This window comes from Drosophila bipectinata, chromosome XL, assembly GCF_030179905.1.
Source record: "Drosophila bipectinata strain 14024-0381.07 chromosome XL, DbipHiC1v2, whole genome shotgun sequence".
In the NCBI taxonomy this organism is placed as follows: Eukaryota; Metazoa; Arthropoda; class Insecta; order Diptera; family Drosophilidae; genus Drosophila; species Drosophila bipectinata.
In genome coordinates this window covers 20,037,123-20,056,095 of record NC_091734.1, presented here as the reverse complement: position 1 = coordinate 20,056,095, position 18,973 = coordinate 20,037,123, and the positions used below count along the sequence as shown (strand labels likewise).

Here is an 18,973-nt window from a genome sequence, read left to right as displayed (position 1 = left end):
GAATAAGTTCGAGTTGCACGGGTTGTGGGGGTCGGCACGTCTGAACGAAGTGTCCGTTCCGCAACGCCACTTGTTAATAATAATCCCGCCACGGTAATCCCGATCTCGTCAACTGCCACCTAAAGCTAAGCGACTATCAACGTAACCCAATTCTGGTCAAGGGAATCACCGACACGTCAATCCGCTACAACAATCGTCCTATCAATTACCTGCCACTGGTCGTCACGTCTGGCACCGGGTCAAACCTCCTTAGATGCAAATGGTTTCAACCCTTGGAATCCGCATAAAAGGCATTCATGGCGTGCAGCGTGCAATAGTAACGCGGAAATTCTAAGGAAATTTGTTTTCCTCAGAACTTGGTCGGCATACCAAGAAGTTCCGCCGGTCAGACTGCCACCGTGTCGAATTTCTTACTCACTCATTAAGCCATATGAAGAAGAGTTGGACCTTATCTGTGCTCAAGGAATACTTGGTTCCATTCGTATTTGTGGAGATTGTAAATATACGCTTAACAGAGCGGTACAACCGCATTGCCATTAAATTCCTGCAATAAACACGCTATACGCATCGATAGAAGGAGGCTCAATTTTCACAAAAATATATTTGGCCCAGGCTTATTAACAAATGGTAGTCGACGAAAAGTCAGTTTTGATGCAAACAATAGCTACCCGCAAAGGAAAATTTAAGGTAACAAGACTACAATTCGGGATTTCATCAGTCCCAGGAATATTCCAAAATTGCATTGAAAGAATGTTGCGGAACGATATTGTTATATTGGGTAAATCAGAATAAGAACCTGCGGGTAGACTAAGCAAAGTTCTAGCACCAGGACCGGTCAGGATGACGTCTCAAAATTACGTCTCAGACAAGTGTCAAATTGGGGTCTCATCCATCGAAATTCTTGGATTCAAAGTTGACGCTCTCGGCATTAGGCCATCAGCCGACAAGGTAAGAGCCATCCATGAGGCGCCACCGCCAAAAGAAAAAAAAACAGTTGCAAGCGTTTCTAGGACTGACCAATTTTTATACCCTTGCAGAGGGTATTATAATTTTGGTCAAAAGTGTGCAACGCAGTGAAGGAGACATCTCCGACCCTATAAAGTATATATATTCTTGATCAGGATCACCTCCTGAGTTGATATGAGCATGTCCGTCTGTCCGTCTGTCTGTCCGTCTGTCTGTCCGTCTCTCTGTCCTTCTGTCTGTCCGTCTGTCTGTCTGTCCGTTTCTACGCGAACTAGTCTCTCAGTTTAAAAGCTATCGTCTTGAAACTTTGCACACACCCTTCTTTCCTTTGCACGCAGTAAGTTGGAACGGCTCGGATCGGCCGACTATATCCTATAGCTGCCATATAACTGATTGATCGTAAATGGTATAACTTTGGTGTTTTTAGAGATAGAGACTTCAAATTTGATATAAGAGCTATTTTTGGCAAAACATTACGACATGCCAAATTTTTATTAGGATCGGCCGACTATACCTTATAGCTGCCATATAGCTGAACGATCGGAAATGACACAACTTTCGTGTTTTTGAAGATAGAAAGCTGAAACTTAGTACATATTCTATTTTTGGCTAATCCAACCTGCCAAATTTCATTAGAATCGGCCGACTATATCTTATAGCTGCCATAGAACTGAACGATCGGAAATGGTTTTTGGTAGAAATACCAACTTTGGTACTTTTGAACATAGAAGTTTGGGACTTTTTTTTTTAGGTTTTTTATTGTAGTTTATTGGTTTTATTATGATTTAATCATAAGAATCGGTTTGCGATATATATCCGGTTTTAACTGCAAGGGTATATCAACTTCGGCTCCGCCCGAAGTTAGCTTTCCTTTCTTGTTATCACTCATTCTTGTCACAGAAGGCCACTATTGCGGAGCCATTACATAGACTTTTAGACAAGAACGCACAATGGACATGGCATCCGGAGCACCAAAAAGCATTTGCAGAACTAAAGAATTTGATCGCATCGGATGCAGTCCTAATTCATTACTCTCCGGACCGCCCACTGAACTTAACTTGCAATGCGTCACCATACGGGTTAGGACTCCTAACCCAAGTTAGCGTAGAGCGCGCCTTTTCTGCGCTTAAAATAATGCTAACCGACCAAAAGTGCAACTTGTCGAGCGTTTCGCTGTCAAAATTGTTATTCCTAAAATTTTAATAAAAATTATAAAAATACATAAAATTCATATTATGTCATAAATGCACAATAAATTGAAAATTAATGTTCCTAATTGTTTTACTGGTTGATCATTATGATGATTATCATTATCATTATTATCATTGTTTTGGTAATTGTGTATATCTGCTGCTGCTGCTCTGTATGTTACAGTTGACCTTATATTAAATAATTGCAACAAACACAAGTAAAATGCATTTTTTTGTTGTTGTTGTTAATTATTGCTCTAGGGTCCCTTTATAAGGACATAAGACAATATTGGAAATATCCTTAAAGGATCAAAAGTTATTGCTTGGTGAGTTTTATTTTTGATCGAAAAAAATAAAAATCACGAATAATCATTATTTTTGAGTTTTATTTTTTTTGTTCAAGCTTAATGATTATTTGTGATTTTTATTTTTTTCGATCAAAAATAATTATTAGTCTTGATTTAAAAAATTAAAAATCGTTGAGTAATCATTACAAAGTAATTTTAAATATATTACTTATAATGATTACGGTCCCTGGTTAGGAGCAGTACTAAGCCACGAAATGGAAGACGGGACACAGAAACCGATTGCGTTTTACTCTCGCACGCTGTCAAAGGCAGAGAGAAACTACTCGCAGATCAACAGAGAAGCGGTAGCGTTAGTCGCAGGTGTCAAAAAATTTCATAAATATTGGAAGGAAGTTTACGCTTATAACAGATCATCTGCTGGGAATCTTTTTGACAGAAAAGCCAATCCCTCAAATCATTTCCAACCCGATTATGCGTCGAGCAATATTTTTGATAGCGTATAAATTCAAGTTAATTCATCAGCCTGGAACAAAAATAAGTAATGCAGATTTCTTAAGCCGCTGCCCAACGTCAGATATACATCATGAGCCTCGAACAGAAGAAGTTTTCATGATCGAATGGGCAATTTTTCCCACTGTCACCGCGAACACCCTAGCTACCAACCCGTCTAAGGATTGCAGCCTCAGTCTTGAGGGCGATTGCGCAGTCCTTCGCAGCAGCCATCACTAGAGGAGACAGCATCACCAAATTGCTGTTCCACGCCAACCCCATCTGAAGCGGTAGCTGGCCAATTTACAATTCCAGCTGGGCCACAGCGTTTGCCTGAGCTAAACGGGACTGGGGGACCGCCACGCAGATCGGCCCGTGACCGTCGTCGCCCACAGTTCTACGATCCGTCTGGGTGTTAAGGGGTGTAATGTATGCGACTGCATTCTCTCGCGCAGCGATCTCGCTTTACTGAAATCTCCAGCTTCAGGTGGTCCACAGCGCTCGCCTGAGCCAATCGAGACTGGAGGATCGCCGCGCAGATATGCCCGTGACCGTCGCTGCACTTCTACGATCCGTTTGGGTGTTAAGGGGTGTTATGTATGCGACTGGATTCTCTCGCGCAGCGATCTCGCTTAACTGAAGTCAGTCTTCACTCAATCGTAAGCCCATGCAGATCGAACTGCAGTCACAAGCAATTCATTAATTCCCCGTCATATTAATCAACCCCTGCACCATTTGCTACTCCTATTCCTCACTATTGTATTACTTACTTACTTATTTGGTAGAAACCAAGAAATTTTGGTACTTATGAAGATAGAAGCTTGTGACTTTCTTTAGATTTTTTATTGTAATCAATTGGTTATATTATGATATTCTCATAAGTATCGACCAACTATATTCGATGTTTGCGATATATCCGGTTTTAACTGCAAGGATATATCGCCCGAAGTTAGCTTTCCTTTCTTGTTTTATTATAAAATTCTCAAAAGGATCGGCCCACTTTATCCGATTTTTGCGATATATATCCGAACTGTAAGGGTAGATTAAATTCGGCTCCGCCCGAAGCTTAATTTCCTCTCTTGTTTTTTAATGTTTATTGATCATTTTTAATTTTTCACTCAGAAAATAATGATTTGTTTTAATTTTTTTTTTGCTCAAAGAATAATGATTATTATAAGTCATTAACAATTATTTTAAAATAGTAATCATAACAATAATGATTATAAATAATTTACTTTATTTAATTTATTTTTAGGACTATCTTCTTATTGCACTGCGTTCAGGCATTGGAATGATTTCTTTAAATTCTGGCGATTACATGGATGTGGTTTTACCAATAAATGGAGTTCATGGAGCCGTCGTACTTGACTACCACTACCGTAAAAATATGCTTTTTTTTGCCGATGTCAATTTAGATGTCATTCGAAAGGTCAATTTATTGAATTTAACTGAAAGCAAGGTAATCATAAGTACTGACGTGCTTACACCTAATGGAATTTCCGTCGACTGGGTTGCAGACAATATATACTGGTCCGATACAGATCGAAAACTAATCGAAGTAGCACGACTCGATGGACGTTTTCGTAAACGACTAATAGAAGATGATTTGGGCGACCCAAGATCACTTATTGTATATCCAAAGAAAGGGTATTTGTTTTGGTCTGATTGGAACTCGCCTTCGAAAATAGAACGCAGTTTTTTGGATGGATCCAACCGAACAATAATCGTTACTTCTGGAATAGGGTTTCCAACTGGTCTCACAATTGATTTTGAGTAAGTTTAAATGGTAGCAAAACATAGCTTTAACACTTTTTTACTTGTTTTGGGCAGAAACCGTAGATTACTTTGGGCCGATGCCTTAGAGGATAACATTGGTCAAGTGGATTTTAACGGAAGACGCCGCATGACCATTGTGCCATATGCACCTCATCCTTTTGGTCTTACCTTGGTAAATAATAAATTTCTAATAAAATGAAAGATTTAATTAAGAATCTATACATATTCTAGTTCGAAAACAACTTGTTTTGGACAGATTGGTACAATAAGTCTGTATACCGCTCACAGCGCTTGCCACGTAATGGATATGGAAATCCATTAGAGGTGCGTGATGCCCTTAATGGGGCATTAGACATACGAGCCGTTTCATTTAGTCGCCAGCCTAATATTGTAAATTTCTGCTCTCATGATAATGGCGGGTGCTCCCATCTTTGCTTACATCGAGGATTGGATTACGTATGCGCTTGTCCCGACAAGATCGACCCAGACGACATGGAATGTTCATTGAGACCAAAATTTCTTGTGAATGAACGTTTGGAAAACCATCAGATGGCCGAATACTCAGATGAGTCGCCCGATGATGCAACTCCAGCTGTACATGAAAAAAATTTAAAAAAAAACGATGACCATACGAAGCACTCTGACACTCAACGGGAATTCTTACTATTAGTGGCACTAGGCGTGGTTATTGTCATGGTTTTCATTGTTATTCTTGTCATTTTTAGTAAGAGCTTACATCATAGTAGTTTTTTTTTACATTTAAAAATGAAAATATATTTCCAGTGCTTGCCTTTACAACCAAAAACAAAACAACACGCAATTCACGCGAATCCAGCCGATCTGTTTTAACTTTTTCAAATCCGAATTACAACATAGATGGTACACCAATGGAACCAAAAACAAATATATGGAAGAGATTTAAATATGAAAAGCCACATGTAAGATTAAATGTTTATTATGTTTGTATCTACATTTTTTCTTAATTCCCGATTAAAAATAAAATAATTTGAATTTTGATTTTATAATTTTGTTTTTTTTAATTATTAAGATTGAGTTATTTATAAAGGTAAAGAATATCTGTACATATGTCACGCGCACATCTTTTATTTAACCAAATATTTGTCTTGCCGGGAACCTCTGTGTTGATATGATAAAATTAGGATTTTAATTAAAAATAAATACATTTTTTTGTATGTTATTCTAATCTTTATACACGAATCCGTTGCATTATGTGCATGAATGTGAGGAGAGTTGTTAGCTCCACTCATTTTTATTATAAATAGTTATGTAGTATTTGTTATGTGTATTGAATATTATAAGTTCTGGTTTCTTATATTTTTAAAATTAACATCTTCTTGTCTGCTGCTGCCTCTCGTCGTTTTTTCAGCTGAGTTCTTTTTACTGCCGCTGCTTATTTGATACTGCCCTACCGACGCTTTTTTTAAGTTGCCATACTGCTGACCTTCAATACTGCTGATCTGCTGATATTCATACCGCTGCCATACTTCTGATTTTTATACTGCTTATATACTGCTGCTTTCTTACTGGTATACTGCTGCTGTTGTATACATCTTCCACTGTCTTACATTCGGCCATTCCTGACTAGTCATCTGTCCCAAATGACCAAGCCTCTTCAATATCCTTAGCATAACGCCACAACTTTATGTAATCATAGCTGGTTAAAGTGTTCATGTAACACTTTAACCAGCTATGATCACATAAAGTGATGGTCCATGGACCTTCTACATCCGCTACCTTCCGAACTTCGTATCTGCCGTTCCTGTTGCCTTTTGATATTTCATACGGTCCCAGATATTCTCCAGCCAGCTTTTTGCCTGCAATAAACTGTGTTCGACGTGTAGCGACTAAGTCTCCAACTTTATAATTGACTTCTGGTTTACGATTTAGGTCGTAATTCTTTTTGTAGTAATCCTGTGCACGGTAATTTCGATCTTTGCATCTTTTCTAAGTTGCTGCCGTTGCTCGTCAAAGTTTGAATTGGTTTATTGTTCGTCTTCACACCAAACATTAGCTCAAATGGTGACTTCTTAGTAGACGCATGTACGTGGGAATTAACTGCTCTCTGCACCTCAGGTACTGCCTTAAACCACTTGGCTGGATCATCTTCCGAAATCTTAGAAATAATCGAAAAGATCGTGCGATTCACCCTTTTGATATGACCATTTCCGCGGGGAATTCCAGTTGGGCTCAAAACGTGTTCAATACCGTTTTCCTTCAGGTGATCCGCAAACAAGTTGGCTGTGAAAGCAGAACCTCTGTCCGAAGCCATCCGTACTGGGTTGCCAAAAATGTCGGACCAAGTCTGAATCTTTTTCAGCGGTTCCTTGCAGCTTGCAGTCTTCGTAGGAAAATGCCATATAAACTTTGTGAATGAGTCCACCATCGCAAATATGTATTTATATTGTTTTCCAGTGGCATCCGTGGGACCCAGATAATCAGCGTGTGAAGGGGTTGATCACCTTTATCGATGCAGTTTAAAAACCCTTCTTTCTTGCCAAGTTTCTTGTTGAAAATGCATCTAACACAATTTTTCACCACCTGCTGAACTTTTTGCTCCAAATGAGGAATCCAATAGGATGGTTGAATAGTATGTAGAGTTTTTTGTAATGCAAAGTGGCCTGCATTGTGAGCGTCAACAATCACTTCTTTTTCCATCGCTTTCGGGATTACGAGGAGATCGTTACCGTTCACCTCCTTATAGACAAGTAAAGCTTTTATCTTGTACCCCTCATATGGACGGCTTTTGAGAATTTCCGCAATTGCCCTCAGCATCTCATCTTTTCTTTGAGCGTTTTTGATGCATGCTGTGATCTCTAAGGAGACAAGCATAACACGATCGGGATAGCGACTTAGGCAGTCAACATGCTTTAATCGTTCTCCAGGACAATGTTCGACTGTGAAATCGAAATCTTGTAGATAAACAATCCACTGCGTGACTGCTCTTCGTACATCCGCCTTCTGTAGAGTTTGTTTAAAAACGGTACAATCCGTTATCAGCTTAAACGACGATCCCAGCAGATAATGAATTTTTTACCGCTATATACACGGCTTTGGCTTCCATGATATAACTGTGCTAGCGGGACTCAGCTCCTGTTGTCTTCTTGCTCCAATACTGGATAGGGTGGAGTTTGTTATCGAACCACATTAATACATGGCATTAATACCGCTGACAATCCGTCTTTTGTTGTGTCTGTGTGTAACTCAGTCTTAGCTTCTCTGCTGTAAACTTTCAAAACAGGTTCCTTTGTCAACGCATCCTTCTGGACCGCGTTCATCTGAGGCTCAGCCATTTGAAAACGAACATCTTTGCGCAGCAGGTCAGTTAACGGGCATAATCTGCGAATAATTCAGGACGAATTTTGTGAAAAATCCCGTCAGCCCCAGAAAAGCTTGGACTGCTCTGACGTTTTTCGGCACCGAAAATTTGCTGACCGCTGCAGTCTTTTCCTGCCCAGGCCACAGGTTTCCGTCTTCAATTTTGTGACACAAGAAGTGAATTCTTTTCTGCAAGAAGAGACATTTTCGCCACCTTATCTTCAGGCCAAACCCCCCAGCTCTTTTGAAGACGAGTGCCATGTTTTGCAAACATTTCTCTGTAGTCTCGACGTGAATTATTATATCATCCATGTATAAATGGAGTATGTCCTTGTTCGTCAGCTCCTGAAATACGTAATTTAGATAGCGAATAATACAGCTGGCGAGTTCCGAAATCCAAACGGTGTTCTATTGAATTCGTACAATCCGGTGTTTGTACGATGTTTGTACAACAATTATGAACGCTGTAAATTTCTTGCTCTCTTCCTCAATGGCAAGGTGAAAGAAACCATTCTCCAAGTCCGTCACGGTAAAGTATCGCGCTTTTTGCAGCTTTTCGAGTACTTTCTCTATAACAGGGACGGGAAAGCAATCTCTCAACACCATCGAGTTCAGCTTACGAAAATCAACGCAAACGGCGTGTGCCATCCTTTTTGTTTACCAGCACCAGACGGGTAACAAAGTTTGATGTAGATGGGCGTATAGATAGCCAGCAGATAGCCATTCTTCGATCTGCGGTTCGACATCCTTCTGTTCGGAAATCGCAAATCGATTCGGAAATTGACGAAATGGGATTATCTCACCATCTGAAACAATTCGCAGCTTTACTGGAACCTCTGATACTGAATCCACCGCCTTGTAGTTCTTGATCAGCATCGATACTTCCTTTTTATTTGGGGGAACATCAATTTCATAATTTGTATTAATAATACTATAAATACTCATTCATTCTGTTCCTCATAAGCTTTCTCCCCATGCGGTGGAGAAACTTGTTTCCCTCTTGTTTGCTCCAAATGGCAAACTGCGAAAATGCCTGTTTCAGGCCAGCAACTATGGTCCCAGTAGAAACGCATCAACCGATTTCAATGGAAGTTCATTTATTACTAGTTTCTATATGCTCCTTCTATTCTTTCCTTCGAAACTGCGACGCAGTGAGTAACAAGAACGAGTACTTAACAGAGCGATAATATCTTTAGGCGGTACAATTCAAATATTTCTCATAAGTATGGGAGTAAGGAACACACGTAGATATCTTGCAGCTTGGGCTCGTTGGGGGTATTTTATTTGCTCGTAGCTTGTTATGCCCCGTCTCAGTAGCCCAAGTTGCGAGTTCTACGTATTTCCCTCACATATTAATTTTTAAACAAGTTACGACTAAACACGGCCGCGTTGAATGGCCGAAGGGCTTCAATTTTAAGGTAATGGTGCTAGTCTATGGACAGCACGTTTGTAGATTCCATTTTTAGTTTTTACGAGGGCCACTCGGACCCTTCTATCAGCACCTGTAATCGTTTCAGTGATGATGCCCAAAACCCATGTCTAAGGTGGCAGATTGTCCTCCTGAATTGCGACAACGGTTCCAGCAGTTACGTTTGGCGACTCCTTATTCCATTTCACGCGTTGTTGTAAGCTTAACAAGTAGTCTCGTGACCAATCCTGCCAAAAGCGTTGTTTTATCGCAGACACCAAATTCCAGCGCTGAAGAAACGATAAATTCGGTTCCACATTTGCCTGAGCAGATGCTGGACGCAAGGTCGCCAAGCTGGTCCCGACGAGGAGGTGCCCAGGGGTTATAGCTTCACCATCGTTTGGGCTTGAGCCGTCAGCAATAATCGGCCGCGAATTCAGCACTGCTTCAACTTCTACGATCACCGTCTGGAACTCGTCTGGAGCTTTAGTAACACGTTACCCACAGCTCGGAGAAACAAGTGTTTAGCCGATTTAACGGCCGCCTCCCAAAGCCCTCCAAAATGTGGGGCTCTGGGAGGGATGAAGATAAATTCGAATCGACGAGGTGCTCCAAATGCTGTTATAGCGTCCTTATGGGTTTCCAATTTGCTCATTAGGTCATGTATGATGCGAGACGACCCCGAGAAATTCATGGCATTATCGCAATACAATTTCTCGATGGGTCCACGTCTTCCGACAAATCTAGATAAGCACATAATGAATGTATTAGCGGTGAGATCTTTTACAAGTTCAAGATGAACGGCTGTTGACAGGAAGCAAATGAATATCGATACATACATCTTGATTGGAGGCTTGCCACGAATTCCTACCGATACACGAATCGGCCCAATTAAGTCAACTCCACTAATTTCAAACGGCCTTGTTTCTATCAAACGGTCGGCTGGTAAGTTACCCATTATTTGTGAAGCTAATTTTGGCTTGTATCGAAAGCAATGTACACATTGTCGTACGCCCGCGCTACATTTGCGCCTAACATTTATGAGCCATATTGTTTGGCGAATAAGACCAACCAATGCTCTGGGTCCTGCATGACAGTTTCTATGCAGATGTTGAATGTATCAACTCACGAATCTGTTGCCCTTTGGCATAAGAAGCGGAAACTTTACGCTGTAGCTTAACTGTGCACTGAACAATCGATCTCCTACTCGCAACAAAGACACCTCAAGCTTTCCGATTGATTCAGTCACAACGAATGGACTTAATTTTTGAAGTGAGTCGGGCAATTTAACTGATTTTTGTTATTTTATGAGTTTACTTTTATATGCATTTTGCTGGATGACGCTTACAACAAGTAAGACGGCCGAGCCGAGCTCAACCGAGGTAGGATTTAGCGAAGACCACGAGCGAGATTTTGTTGCGTTAACGAATCGTAGGAAATACGCAAGAATGTGCAAGAATGAAGATGAATTTCGACAATTTTGTCTATCGGATTCGGCTAGAGTTGTGTGGTAACGTGGCTAGTAGTAATATTCCGAATCTCTAACTCTTCGTTAGTGTTGATTTGGTGAATTTTTGTATTTTGAGGCCAACGCCTTTGATCTTAAGTCAATAATTGGGGACCATCAAACCAAAATGAATTTTTTAATTCATTAACTGTACAACCCCGAGATGGAAAGTCTGCTGGATTGCTGTCAGTGGGTACATGGCGCCAACTAGCCGATAAGGTTATCTCTTGAATCTCACTGACGCGGTTGGCAACAAAGGTTTTTAGTTTTGAAGGATGTGTTTGCAGCCAATACAAGACGATTTCTAAATCGGACCACATTACAACTCGTTCAACTGGAGAGTCGATCAGTGGACGAACTTCTTCACACAAGTTGGCTAGCAAGTGCGCCGACCAAAACTCCAGTCGTAGTACCGACTTTGTTCTTAGAGGGGCCACTCTTGATTTTGCAGTAAGCAATTTAACTTCCACACCATGTGGGTGTTCGACACGGATGTACAGGCAACATCCGTATGCCTCAGTTGAGGCATCCGCAAAGCCATGTATTTGACATACGGTATTTTTTGTCGTACCTACATGCCTTGGAATAGTCAACATATCCAACTCTTCCAAACCAATTGTGATCGATTGCCATTTCTGCTGAAGGCTTTCAGGAATTGGATCATCCCACTCTATCTTAAGCAGCCAAATCTGTTGTATAAGAATTTTGGCCTTTGTGACAACAGGACAAATAAGCCCGAGAGGATCATATAGGCGAGCAGTAAGGGACAACATAGATCTTTTTGTTGGCGCATGGCTTGTACACATCTCTCGCGGAGAAAACTTAAAGATGTCATGTTTTGGGTTCCAAACGAGGCCTAACGCCTTTGTATCTTCGTGCTCCCCGACAGATACATCTGTAGACTGATTAAGATCTATTAGCTGCTCACAGTTGGTTGCCCACTTCGAAAGAACAAGCTCGGCCGAGCCTAAGATTTCAACTACTTCGTTTCGTATCGACGTAAGTTCTTCGATTGTATCCGCGCCTGACAAAAGATCGTCAACATAGAAGCTATTCGATAAGACTAAGGATCCTAGAGGGTGAGAAACTGAATATATCTCACTAAGGTACTTGAGGCAGCGGATAGCTAAGAACGATGCGCAGGCCGTGCCGTATGTAATGGTATTCAAGCGATAGACTTGTAACTTTTCATCCTTATACTGTCTGCATACTATTAGTTGAAAATTACGATGGGATTTAGTTATTTCGACTTGTCTATACATTTTGACGATATCTGCTGTAATAGCGTATTTGCGAAAACGAAACCTTAGCAATGTCGCGTATAGACACGGCTGTATAGTTGGTCCGATCATCAGCAATTCGTTCAATGACACTTGAGAGCTTGTCTTACTCGTTGCATCTTAAACCACTCTAAGTTTAGTGCTTGAACTTTGCGGTCTGAGCACACATTGATAAGGAATGAAGAAATGAAGCTCAGTAGGAATTTCATCATTGACCAACGTCATGTGGCCTAAGGAAATGTACTCCTTTATAAAGGCAACGTACATGGAATTTATTTCTGGGTTATTGGACATCCTCCTTTCTAGTGCTAAAAACCACCTTTTTGCGATTTCAAACGACGAGCCGAGACAAATAGGGCTGGACTTAAATGGCAATGAAACTTGAAGTCGACCGCAGGGTAACCGAACAATACTCTCGATGAATGCCTTTTCGCACATAATTTGCTCCGGAGTGTAAAGTTTATTCTGTGTAATGCTCGGGAGACTTTCTATTTCCCAGAATTTTCGAATCAACATGTCTACACTGCAATGATCTCGAACCGCGCTCAACATTGAGGTAGCCTGTTTGAAATTTGTTTTTGATGACTTGCACCGACCGGATACGACCCATCCATAAACGGAATTTTGTAGGACTGCACCAAGCCATGTCAATTCTCTGAGGTTTGTGGAACAGTAGATCAGCTAACTTTATGTTGTCAGGGAGGTTCCAGTCTAACACTTGAACTGCCCTCTCTGGTTGGGACGATGATATTGACTTCAGAACAATAAGTTCAGCTTCCAATTGAAATGCCAGTGTTCGGGAGTGTATAGTTGCTTGAACTACATGGCGAGCTGATACAGCTGATTGACCTATTCCAAGAAGGTTTGTGTCTTTTCGATCGCGCTTAAGTTTTAGAATTTTGATTCTGTACACTAGCTGACATATAAAGAGATTTTGTGGCTACACACTTATCCTCAAGCTCAGCTCGCGAGGACAATACCGAATTAATGGAATCAATTTCCTCTTGAAGGTTAAATGCACGATTTATGTAATTGTTTAAAATGTTGAATCTGCACTCTAATTCGCTGCCTCGAATGGATACGATTTGTGGTTGCATAAACTCTCCCATGCGGTCTATGACACCCTTAACACTTTCAAGACGCGAGAGTAATGAATTAGCACGATCGTTGCCATCATTGACATCATGTATACTTGAACTTTGCTGACGACTTAAACGTCCCTTCGGAGCCATGATGCAATCTTACGCTAAAATGCCAATATAAGTGAATCTTTGCCACCCACTGATTTAATTGAAATTGAATTCTCAAGTAGAAAGCACAGTTATCTAGTGTTACGATAGGTTATTGATTGAACTTATTTTAACTTTGGAACTTTGTTTTGACTGTACCCGAATTGTATGGGAGCTGAAGTGCAAGCGTGAGCCGTTACTCTACAGCAGAGAGACAAATTGAACAACTCGAATCAACAAAACTCGGGCTAAGCGCAATTAAGGTGCTGCAACGATTTTCAAAGCTCCCTCTGATCGATGAACTGTATTTTGCTGTATGTATGTGTGTGTAAAGTGTGCGATGGTATGTGCATGTGAAGAGAGAAAGAACGGCACCAAGCAACTAAAGAACCAACCTGTAATCTTGACACGTGTTTGCCTCAAAACTTACACCTTGGCTGATATTTGCAGGCTGATGTATGTATACAGTGCATTTACCGAAATGGTATTAATTCAATGGCGTGTCCAGTACAAGCCCAAACTGAGATTCCACGGTGAATGTATATATGTAAAGCTGATCTGCTATATGAACGATGAATTCCAGCGGCGCGTCGAGTACAAGCCCGAACTGAGATTGCGGATGGACGTATAGCTGATCTGCTATGTATATATGATGATACGTCCTTCTGAGTCCACCCGGGGGCGCCAAAAAATATTTGGTCCAAATGGCAGACTGCGAAAATGCCTGTTTCAGGCCAGCAACTATGGTCCCAGTAGAAACGCATCAACCGAATTCAATGGAAGTTCATTTATTACTAGTTTCTATCTGCTCTTTCTATTCTTTCCTTCGAAACTGCGACGCAGCGAGTAACAAGAACGAGTACTTAACAGAGCCATATGTTAGCTTTTTTCAATTGAAGCTTTTTTTCGTTGACGCGTTTAAATACGCCATATAGCTCCTGCAGCTCTTTGAAAGACTTGCAATTGGAGAGGGTATATTTAAAGTCACTCCTCAAGTTCAGGCCGTCTACTATGTAGCGGATTACAGAACTTGCATCGATGCTGCCAAGTGCTGCAATCTTCCTCATCTGTATCATATATATTCATGAAACGATTCCAGCTTGCGTTTCTTGCGATTATTGGTGTATTGGTGTACGTAAGTCGAATCCAAAAACAATTTTGCAGTTTTTGTCATTTTGGCATGTATGTACATCTGCTTTAAGTTTAAATCGTAAGCTTCAGCATTCAGTTCGAAATTGTCAAACCAATTCTTGACCGGCATGGATTCTCCGGACTTATTTTTGCGAAACTTTCGGCTGTAACTGAGCAACGGCTATGTTGTTCATCTGCTCCCATTTTAAATGCCATAAGCTGAACAAGATCTTGCATCGTTTTTGTGTTCTCGGCGATCGAACTGTTTGCAATTGCCTCAGCTGCGATATTTGTTCCTCCACTCAATTCTACGCGATTCTGTACGTCACTTTGTGTTTTAGTCACACTTGCACACGACGAGACTCTGCTCGTAGCTTTTTGTCTCACTCATATTTTTTTCTCCACTTGCTTCGATGTTTCTTTCCGGCCCACTCATTTTCCAATTTTTTCTCTGCTGCGGCAACTGACCTTGTGTAGCACGGCTGTTTCTCTTTCGCAATAGGTATTCTAGAAGCCTCCTGCTGTCTGGGCATTTCACTCATTTTTGATCCAACTTCTTCACTTTTTAAGACTTATCGGGACGGCGTCACTTTGTAATTTTCAAGTTCAGACGAGCCCCCAAATGCGAGGAGAGTTGTTGACTCCACTCAGTTTCATTATAGATAGTTACATAGTGTTTGTTATGTGTATTGAATATAACAAGCTCTGGTTTCTTATATTTTTAAAATTAGAATCTTCTTGTCTGCTGCTGCTTTTTGTTATTTTTCTGTCGCTGCTTATTCGATACTGCCCTACTGGTATACTGCTGCTGTTGTACACATCTTCCACTGTCTAACATGTATGTGAAAACTTTTAACTAAACCGGAAAATATTGTCAGAGCTATATGCTCGTGTCAGAGATTCATAAAGAAGACGGTAAGCGCGTTTTTCTCAAAATAGTGTTTTTAAAGTCGGTAATCTCGCTTTATTAAAAATGGGTAAGTCCATCGGTCTCAAATTTTTACACTATGTTCGTGAATATATTCCCCCAGGTAATGAACGAACGAATTTGTTTCAAACCTTTTTTACTGTTTTTATACCCTTGCAGAGGGTATTATAATTTTGTCCAAAAGTGTGCAACGCAGTGAAGGAGACATCTCCGACCCTATAAAGTATATATATTCTTGATCAGGATCACCTCCTGAGTTGATATGAGCATGTCCGTCTGTCTGTCCGTCTGTCTGTCTGTCCCTTTCCCTTTCTCAGTTTTGAAGCTATCGTCTTGAAACTTTGCATGCACCATTCTTTTTTTTGCACGCAGTAAATAAGTCGGAACGGCTCGGATCGGGCGACTATATCCTATAGCTGCCATATAACTGATTGATCGGAAATGGTATAACTTTGGTGTTTTTAAAGTTAGAAAGTTCAAATTTTACATGAGAGCAAAATAATACTTTTGGCAAAATAATACGACATGCCAAATTTCATAGGGATCGGCCGACTATATCTTATAGCTGCTATATAACTGAACGATCGAAATTGACCCAACTTTCGTGTTTTTTGAAGATAGAAAACTGAAACTTAATACAGATTCTATCATTGGCCAGTTGATCCAACCTACCAAATTTCATTAGGATCGCCCGACTTTATCCTATAGCTGCCATATAACTGAACGATCGGAAATGGTATTTGGTAGAAGTATCAACTTTCGTATTTTTCAAGATAGAAGTTTGGGACTTTTTTTGGATTTTTTATTTTAGTTAATTGGTTTTATTATGATGTAATCATAAGAATCGGCTAACTATATCCGATGTTTGCGATATATATCCGGTTTTAACTGCAAGGGTATATCAACTTCGGCTACGCCCGAAGTTAGCTTTCCTTTCTTGTTTTTTATCACATCCTAATGGAAAATTTTCAGTTTACCTGCATTTGTGTGTTATTTGAAAGAAATCATCAAATTTTTTATTAATATTCAAATTTTAAACCGAACAAGCCAAGATCACCGCACAACACAATTTTCCATTGTTTTTTTTTTCAAAGACGTCTTATACCACTTCCACAAAAATAGAAATAGAAAATGTTTGATGTTTGGCGGTACACTCTATGTTGCTCAGCGAACCAGAAAATCTACTATTGCAGATATCTTCTCGGGATCTTCTCTTTAACGCCCTCCCCGATCACATGGCCTAAATAATTAACAGTCCTCATACAGAAATCCTCATATTTTTTAATATTCAAGGTTAGCTCTGCTTGCTGTATGTGTTTCGCATTCGTCGTCAGGACTGCTAGATGCGAATCAAAAGTATTAGATACGACGAGAAAAAGTCGTCTAAATACACGAATACCTCGTTCCGTAATGAGGCTGGAATCACTTTGTCCATGAGTAGCATCATGGTTTGAGATGCATTTATGGGCCCGAAAGTCAAGACCCTTAACTGGTAAAGCGGCTTCTCAGGAATCGTTAAAGCGGTCTTATTGCGTAAAGCTGGTTCTAACAGGATCTGCCATAAATCTTCTTTAAGTCAAATGAGTCTTACCCAAGCCTTGCTTGGCTCAAGATGGAAATAGTTGTATCACCGCCTGCGAACTCGCTTGCTGGGTTTCGAACAACTTCTGTCTCACTGAAATTTCGCTGACCCGACACTCCGAGGGAAAATTTTGAAAAAACTTTAAAATTGATTCTTAGATAAAGATCTTGGCTCAGAGTAGGAACTCCACTTTGAATTCCACATCTGTCGTCAGCTGTCCCACCATATGTTGTCGTTGCCCATGAGCCGTGCTTACGGCTCCTTTGCGCTTGAAGGCTGCCCTGCTTCTTATGAACATTTCCGCAAAATTCCCGCCGGCACCGATAACCGCTGCCCCTGTATCCAGTAGACCTGGGCCTAATTCTCTTAATTTTTTTACTTCTGCAAATGGACGCTTGTTTGATGTCTTATACCTTATTGTTTCTATTTTCCTTAAGGGGAGGGTAAGGTCAAATCATGCGAAAAAAGCCATGTTTTTGTGATTTTTTTCCTGACGACACAGTTAAAATTTATTTATTCAACCAACGGTATATTAAAGTATGACATTAGAAGAATGTTTAATAAAATTTTTACAAAAAAATATTTAAAAATATGGCAATGGTAGCAGTTGTCCGGACGTGTCGCCAAAAAAAGTTGAATTGCGGTGCCCCTCATAACTCGGTGCTGGATCATTTGTAATCAAAAAATGAAAATTCATTCGTTAGATAATAGTTCGCCCCAGGTAACGCTGTAAAGGTTTTTTGAAAATTGCCATTTTTTAATTTTTTCGAAGACTTTGAAGTGAAAAACTCAATTTTTTGGGAAAAAATCGGTTAATTTGTCATTGCGAAATCAAAACTATGAACAAAAAAAAAAAAAAACTCGACAGCGTTACCTCGTAAAATATGTACAGAAATAGTGTTTAAAATTTCAAAAGGATCGGTGCAGTAGTTTTGAAGTTATGAGGGGCACCGACTTTGAAAACGTGAGTTGTGGGAATAACGCTTTAAAGTTTTAAACAAAACAAAATCCAGTGTAAAACGTTTGCAAGCAACTTCGTCAATAACTAATAACTTCGTCAATTTTGCTTTAATTGACTTGAAATTTTGACACAATATTCTTCAGATATTATGCATTCAATTTAAAAAATAAAAAAAAAATGGAAAAAAAAAAATTTAATACCTTACCCTCCCCTTAACGAATTCCAATACTGCCTTAACCTGATAGTGTTCCTAGACATAATCTTATCGTCTACCTTAGCCTTACTGTGCTCTCCTTCGCGACTCTGGCTTGTAAATATTTCTCTACTCTCTACTAGGGGCCGACTGGTTGTAGCTGCGAATCTCTAGGCGTGGTCAGATATAATTTTCCTGAATGATACTGTTTTGCAAGCGCCTGTAGTGCCAGCTCTTCTGTCCTTTCTTGTAGCAGCTGTGGTGTAAGCTTACTATTCGTAATTCGTGGTCAGGTTGGTACTTTCCCTCTCGAAATTCTACGCGAGAAACTGAACTCTAAACTCAGCTTAAAACTATCGGAGCGACTGCTATGACACCGTGGTCTACCCTTCCTCCAAGTGTAGAATTCCAAACGGTACTCGAGCCGCTGCAAAGGCTTTTGGTCTGGTTACTGTTATGCTATTATATCCAGCCAAAACGATTTGTCTGCAAAGCATGGCTGCGTTTAGCCATACTAAAATTATGTCCATGAATTTGGGCACCAGAAAAATGTATGAAAAGATAATTATAACTGTAACGAACAGCTAACATAAGGAGGTGGCATCTCTGGGCTATCGGGTGAGAAAGGAGGTTAAACAGAGCGTAGCGTCCCTTAAAAGCGGCTCGAACGCTCCCAGTCTTGCTTCCGA

General features: G+C 40.3%; 1 protein-coding gene across 2 annotated transcripts in view; it reads left to right on the top strand.

The window, feature by feature from the left end:
• Lrp4 (LDL receptor related protein 4) overlaps positions 1–18,973 on the top strand; it is a 323,222-nt gene that overhangs the window by 251,190 nt on the left and 53,059 nt on the right. For both annotated transcript variants that reach the window (XM_070279913.1, XM_070279918.1), the window contains 4 exons: positions 4,209–4,726; positions 4,784–4,901; positions 4,961–5,453; positions 5,513–5,667. In XM_070279913.1, the coding sequence (XP_070136014.1) occupies positions 4,209–4,726; positions 4,784–4,901; positions 4,961–5,453; positions 5,513–5,667 (1,284 nt within the window). The remainder of the gene's footprint in view (positions 1–4,208; positions 4,727–4,783; positions 4,902–4,960; positions 5,454–5,512; positions 5,668–18,973) is intronic.